We start from the raw sequence: 7393 nt of genomic DNA, 5'->3' as shown, positions 1-7393 counted from the left end.
GCCAAAGTCATCTTGTTGTAGTCATCAATGTTTCAAGTTAAGGATGGTGCCTTCATCAGTTCTCTCAAGTCAGTTTGCACTTGTTCAAGTTTTCCCGTTGCTCGTTTTGCTAGCCCTTGCCTTGGGAAGTGGTTGCCTTTGATGCTTTCCAAGTGCCAGTATTTAAATTGAAAATATTAAATTTGGATCAATATCAATTAATTCCAGATTAATTATGTCAAGGATTCATTTCTTAACTTCTTACTTGAATGTTTTGGAAGAGAAAAAAAAAATACCCAAAAAAGACATAGCATGTCCATCACTGTAATCCAAAAGAGGAAAAAAAGGTCCTTTTACATAAACTTTTAAAGGAGTGCCATAAAATTGGCCACAGAACTTACACTCATGAGCATAGCCTAACAACTAATCGATACAGTAAAACCATCCAACATCAAGGAAAAAGAAATGTTCAAACCAGCATAAAAGGCACACAACACATGATAATGCTCACTTATCATAAGGACATAATAAAAGAAGAAAGGGGGAAAAGAAGGACTAATTAAGCCCCAGGTGCAGCATCCTTAACACGGCTCTGCAGATAACCATGGCAATGCGGCTACGCGCATAATCAAGGCGGTCAGTGCCCAAAGGATGTTTGCCAGTAAAGTACCTGTACAACCAAGTCACAGCAGCCAGAACGGCAACACCAACACCGCAAGTGGACACTATCACAGCAGCAGCAATAAAGAGCACAACCGCAGCTGGAAACCAAAGAGGACCAGTAACAAGAATGACGGGTGCGAAAACAATCAGACCCATAATAAGTCCACTGATGGTCAGGCCGGATAGCATGAGAAGGACGCCACCCGAGAAGATGCGGGTGAGAAATCCAACGAGCTGGGCCGGATTTGGGGCATGGTGTTGAAGGCCGCCAAGAAGACTCTTAGTGGAACCACCTTGATGGTCAGCCATTTTTGTGATTTGGGTTTCAGATAGAGACACAAGAAGAGAGGGGCTTTGAGGGTTTTAAGAAGGAGGAGGAGGGATTTATATAGACATAGGAGGAGAACAAGGACGCTGGGTAGAAGATGGTGGTTTGTTGATGGCATGCATGTTTACATGTGTGGAGTGGTGTGCTGTGGTGTGGGTAGGTGGGGTCCGCTTTTACATGGTAATTAGACTTGTGCTCTTCTTCATAGCGCCGGTTTACGTGCAGTGTTTTGTCACTCTCTCCCCCTCATCACTATTTTAGTTTATTATTATTATTATTACTGCTTCCGATTCCTGATGTTCGCGCAACGCATCTACCACAGTATTTTTCCCCACCTAATACACCACTTTTATTTTTTATTATATAATAACTCAATCTTAATTTCATTTACATCTTTTTGTATTTAATGTAAATTAGCTCATGTAATATAATTCCTACATGTTTACATATTGTCAATTAATAGTATTGTTCACTTAGAGAGTATTTGTTTGGTAATATTTAAATCTCTTTGTAATTGAAATTATAAGATTTTTTGTAATAAATTGTTTGGTTAGGTGAATTTAAAAAAAAATAAATGGAGTTGCAAATACCCTTACATTGGATTTTAGTGGATTTGGAAATACACCTAAATTGGATGTAATTCCAATCTAGTATTTGGAATTCCAATTATAATTATTTTTTAAAAAACTAAAATATAGTTACAATCTAAACAAATAAAATTATATATTCAAATTAATTAATTAATTTGGCAAATGATATTTTTGGTGGTTATATATATTAATTTAATATATATGTAATTGTTTATTTTATAATTAATAAAATATAATTGGAAATTTTATAATCAATAAAACTAATGATCACCAAAGTGGGCTATTTTAATATAAATATTAAAAATTATAACAAATCATAATAAAACATAATTATATATTAAATTAAGTAGTTATATACATAATTATTTTTGTTATTATTAATAACATTTAATTGTGCATTTATAATTAATTAAACTTAGTAATGACCCAAGGTGAATGCAACCTCACCAAATGTATTTATATCCTATAAATATATCCAACCTAACACATTTTCAAAATCCAAACTTATAAATCCTTCAAAACAAACATAAAATCCTGAAATCCAGTATTTTTAAATACAGTTAACCAAAGACTAGATTTCACTCTCTTGTATTTTCAAATTCAAGAATTTACAAATACACTGTAATTGAAAATCCACTTAGTTTCAACTACATTTAACCAAACGCTACCTTAATGTTTTTGTTAGTTCGGCCGATGTGGTTTATGGGTTTAGTGAACACTCAAACTACTCACACAAATCAAAACAAAAAAAGGAGACACATGAAATTAGTAACCCATTTCGGCGATAACTCGCCTACGTTTGGGGGGCCAAGTCCAAAAGATAAACAATCCACTAAAAGAGGTGAAAATACATGAGTACAAAACTTTTCACTCAACCTCTCAAAGGCAGGTAAGAAACCTTACTAGATTCTCTGATCCCCGCCCAAGCTATCGCTTAGGTCATCACTAAATCTTAGAGCAAGGTTGCTTATATAGACGACTCAACGTCCCAAATATAGCCCATACCTCTTTTAGAATCTCCATGGCTACTAATTTTAGAACCTTCCAAAATTAGTTGTTGCAACTCCTGTTATAACTAAACTTATAACATGGCCCTCATTGCTAACTTGACTGAGTTCTAGTTCCGTTGAGAAAACAACCTCAAGACCCACCATCCTCCCAGTCATGTTTAGTCTGAGTTGATGCAGCCAGATCTCCCGATCCTAACTACCAGCAACTAGCTTACCTCCTTAGTTCCTTACCATGTGGTCCCTTCGCAAGGGGCGCACGACTTTATGCGTCTTCACAAAACTTTCCAAACTTGATCTTCAATCAATCATTCCAATCATACTAACTATAGGCAGAGTTAATTTTTTGTTAGGTTACTTAACTTTTCCTTTATTTATTTTGGGTACCTGAACTTTAATTTGTTTTTAAACAGTTACCAAAATTTAATTCCTATCCATCGGCAGGTCACCTTGTCATTTTCAAGGGCTTGATGCTGATGGGGATCCCAGAATACACTGTTAGCATGCCTCATCACCATACTTATTCCATGCTGGAGCATCCACGTCACAATTTTTTTTCCCAATCAGCCAAGCCATGGCACATCATGCCATTCCACATCATTTCTGGCGTTGAGTTTTCCACATCAGCTGGCAATGGCCACACATCGCAAAAGCCCTATCGTGTCATCTCGAGAAAAACCGATGGAGACAAGAAAATGGCCTTTTTCTCCTTGTCTGAAAGGGAGACAGAGAAGAGGGTTTTGATTTTAATCATCCTTGAGAGTGTTGGATGAACTCCTCTGTGAGTTTCTAAAGAAAAGGTTGTAGTCGTCGATGATCTTGAAGCTTGGTGAAGAGCGTGCATCCTGGTGAAGATGGCAGTAAATTGGGAGATACGACACTCTTGGGATGAAGCCCCCGACTACTGTAAGTGCCTGACTATGGCCCATTTCACATAGCCATTGTAATGATGTTGCAATTTTGGAAATGGAGGTTGAACTTAAAGTTTGGCCATGAAGTGTTTGGTTCTTATGAAATACTCTATATTCATGTAGCCAAAGTTGCATATGTATGATATGCTATGTTATGGAACCTTGAGATGTACTGTGATTTGAGGTTTCCAAGTAGATTAACTTTTTTTTTTTTGTAGAATCTCTAACGGGTCTGTGTTATTTTAGTTATTAGAGTTAATTTAATTTTTTTGAGTTGTTCAAATCAATTCCCATGGAGTTATTTTTTCCTCATGTAAATTTAATTCAGTAAGTGATTGTGTTAATTTGCCATTAATATCTGTAAATTAATTGTTTAATTTTAATTATGCAATTTCATGTGAGTTTTAGATTCCTCCATGGATGAAAATCTCTTTTTCGCCTGATCAATCAATATTATTTGTATTGTTTAACATTTTCTTTTTTTTTAATGTAAAATTGTATTTGCTTCATTGGATGAAGTTATTCTTCTATAATTGTTATGAGTTGTTCAAATCTATTCCTGTGTTGTTTTGTTTTACTTCTTTTGCAGAACTGTGATCATCTATACATCCACAAATAAAATACAATAAATTCATAATCAAGATGTCCCCAAATATTTAAGTAAAGTAGAACTGTGATATTAATAGAGCTAAATTACTTCTTTGGTGTTTAGTGAGCCTACTAATTTATGATTATATATAGCCTTGCTTCATGAGCAACCAATTGACTCTTAAATATTTATGTAAAGTGCCAGATGCTGAATTATTTAACATAAGGATGCATTACAAAATGGGTGAAATAGAGGGCATGGCAGGATATATAGATTATTGTTGTGCTGATCAAATATCCAAGATAGAAATAATATCCATGGCAAGAGAGTTAAATTTGGAGGTAGATGGTTCTTCTATATGGTGGTTAGACACAACAAGTGCTAACAAAGGTTACAAGGAAGTGAAAACTGACTTGGATGCCCTAAAAATGGCCATGTCTTTAGGGCCTAGAAAAGAAATTTGTGTCTGTATGAGACTTCCTAGTAGCAGGATGCCATTACCCCATGACCTTAGCAGTACTTCTGTGAATGATGAAGATGTGAGACTAGGCCACTTCAGTAAGGTTGCACCGTTAAAACATGGAGTTAAGGATAAAGAAGATGAATCAGGTGATGAAAATTTGGAGGAGATTTTAATAGGGGTTCATTGCAGAAACAACAATGTGGATGAAGGTGATTTGGAGGACTCTGATTATAAATTCAGTTATGAGTCCGAAGAAGAGGAGACACCCAATGTTGGTGGGTCAAGGCCAGATGCTGTCAGTGGTGATGAAGCTGCACGAGATGGTGATTGTGACAACTTTGAATCTGATTATGCTGATTCAGAGGGATTTCAGTCATGTTCTTCAACAGATGAAGAAGTTGTTAAATCACCAAGAGCTAGATACCCTGACTTTAATGATGAGGTTAACATTAGCAACCCACAGTTTAAAATTGGGATGAAATTTAGCAGTTTTAAATAGTTTAAAGATGCTGTGAGAAACTATGGAATCATGAATAGATATGAAATGAATTTTAGACCCAATACCAAGACAAGATGCAAGGCTTTCTGTATGAAAGGATGCCCATTCTATTTGTGGTCCTCGCCCATGGTTAATGATAAGAACACAATCCAAATAAAGTCAGGTGTGCTAGAGCATCAATGTGCTAGGGGTCATGACAATCGACACGTGAATGCATACTGGATTGTAAGTCATTATCTTGAGTAATTCAGGGCAGACCCCAATTGGAAAATTGCTGGTATAAGACAGGCTATCAAGATTAATCAAGAAGTGGAAATTAGTAGATTAAAAGCTTTCAAGGCAAAAAAAAAATATAGCCATCAGGTAGTGTTCGGTTCTATCACTGTATTTTGATGAATTTTCTTTTCAATGTTCTTAATTTAGTCTTTGTGTGTGTGTTTTCTTTATATTATGAAGCATCATAGATGCTAATGAGGAGTCACAGATGACCAAACTATATGATTATAGGCTTGAGATAATGAGGGCACACCCTTTATCAACATTCATTATTGAAACCAATGAAGAAGGTGTCTTCAAAGGTATGTATCTTTGCCTTGCTCCATTGAGAGCAGGGTTCTTGGCAGGTTGTAGGAAGCTGGTGTCCGTTGATGGTTGCTTTCTCAAAGGACTTTATGGAGGACAGTTATTGTCTGCTGTGCTGTCGGGATAGATGCAAATGACTACATCTATCCCATTGCATGGGCTGTTGTCAAGAAAGAGGACAAGGAGAGCTGGACCTAGTTCCTGCAGATACTAGCACAGGACCTTAAGATTTTTGACAGCCACACAATGGGCCTTTATGTCTGACAGGCAGAAAGTGAGTCCTTGTTGTTGAATGAATTTTTTTACGTGTTCTTTTTATAGCATTGTGATCAAAATCAAGTAGGTCTTCATTTTCTTATATGTTCTGCTTATGCCAAATGCCAAGTAAAAATGTAGATCTAATTCAATTTTTAAGGGAAAATTTTTTTTTTTGCCTAGATCATAACCTTTGTATCTTAAGTCACTAATAGAACAAAGTGTAGAGAGAAGTCATAGAATAGGGTGGAGGCCATTCCAACATGCTCTTTATCATAGTTGAGAAATGACAGAATTCTAGCTTGAATTCTCTTACAGAATAACTTTTGAAGATGCAAATTCCAAACAGTGTTCTCTTTTTGAAGGAGATTGATTTATATTATATCTAGATCATTAAATTTGTGTCTTAAATCAATATCTGCAAAAGTGTAGACACAACAGAGAAAACAATGGTATTTCACATCTAATTCTCATAATGAATGACTTGTGAACATTCTGATCTACAAGTTGGTTGAAAATAGTGATTTACTTTGCTTCATGATCATAAACTTTGGATCTGACCTTAGGAATGACTTATGAAGACTGTGAATCTAATTTCCAAGTTGATTGCATTTATATTATGTACCCAGATTGTATACAGAACATAGAAAATATAGACTTGTCAACTTTGTATCTTAACTCAAAAGCAGCAAAATTATAGACATAACATAGAAAATATAGTAGATTGCATTGCAGTAATATAAGAAAAGTTCTAATATACATGAGAAGGAGTGATTCATTTTCTCTTCATACCCTCATTATGTCTCAAATCTCACTCAAAATGCCATCTCCAACAATGTTACAAATAGAGCACCAACAATGCTTTCCAACACACACACACACACACACACACACACACACACACACACACACATATATGTATATGCATCTAACGTGAGAAAGTTTGGATGATGGTGTTGTGCCATGGGTCTGACAGGTTCTGTTTATAGCATTGTGATCAAAATCAATCAGGTCTTGATTTTTTTTAGATTGATGCTTATCTATTTTTAGCATGCCATGCTATGTAATAATTTTTTTTATGTATTATTTTTATATCATTGTGATTAAAATCAAACAGGTCTTCATTTTTTTTATTTAGATTGCTGCTTATCTATTTTAGCATGCCATGCTATGTAATGATTTTTTTTATGTGTTCTGTCAATAGCATTATGAGAAAAATCAAGCAAGTCTTCATTTTTTTTTCATTTAGATTGCTGCTTATCTATTTTAGCATGCCATGCTATGTAATGATTTTTTTATGTGTTTTGTTAATAGCATTATAAGCAAAATCAAGCAGGTCTTTATTTTTTTCCATTTAGATTATTACTTTAATTTGTTTTAGCATGTGTTGTATTTATAGCATTGTTATCTATTTATTGCTATATAATTCCTCTTGATTGTGTGTTTTGTTTAATCTGTCGTACACTGTGCTACGCATGTGGATGATGGTGTACCCTTGTCAATGTGTAATAATTCTCAATTTAATTA

At 35.0% G+C, this 7393-nt stretch overlaps 1 protein-coding gene across 1 annotated transcript; it reads right to left on the bottom strand.

Moving 5' to 3' along the window:
* Positions 1 to 530: 530 nt before the first annotated feature.
* LOC120251351 (oleosin-like) lies at positions 531 to 951 on the bottom strand. Its single transcript, XM_039259890.1, has one exon. The coding sequence runs from the start codon at positions 949 to 951 to the stop codon at positions 535 to 537; it is 417 nt and encodes a 138-aa protein (XP_039115824.1). The 3' UTR covers positions 531 to 534.
* Between the last annotated feature and the right edge of the window lie 6442 nt (positions 952 to 7393).

This window comes from Dioscorea cayenensis, chromosome 20 (genome assembly GCF_009730915.1).
Source record: "Dioscorea cayenensis subsp. rotundata cultivar TDr96_F1 chromosome 20, TDr96_F1_v2_PseudoChromosome.rev07_lg8_w22 25.fasta, whole genome shotgun sequence".
In the NCBI taxonomy this organism is placed as follows: Eukaryota; Viridiplantae; Streptophyta; class Magnoliopsida; order Dioscoreales; family Dioscoreaceae; genus Dioscorea; species Dioscorea cayenensis.
The sequence above is the reverse complement of the archived record's forward strand: the minus strand, read 5'-3'. Positions and strand labels throughout refer to the sequence as shown.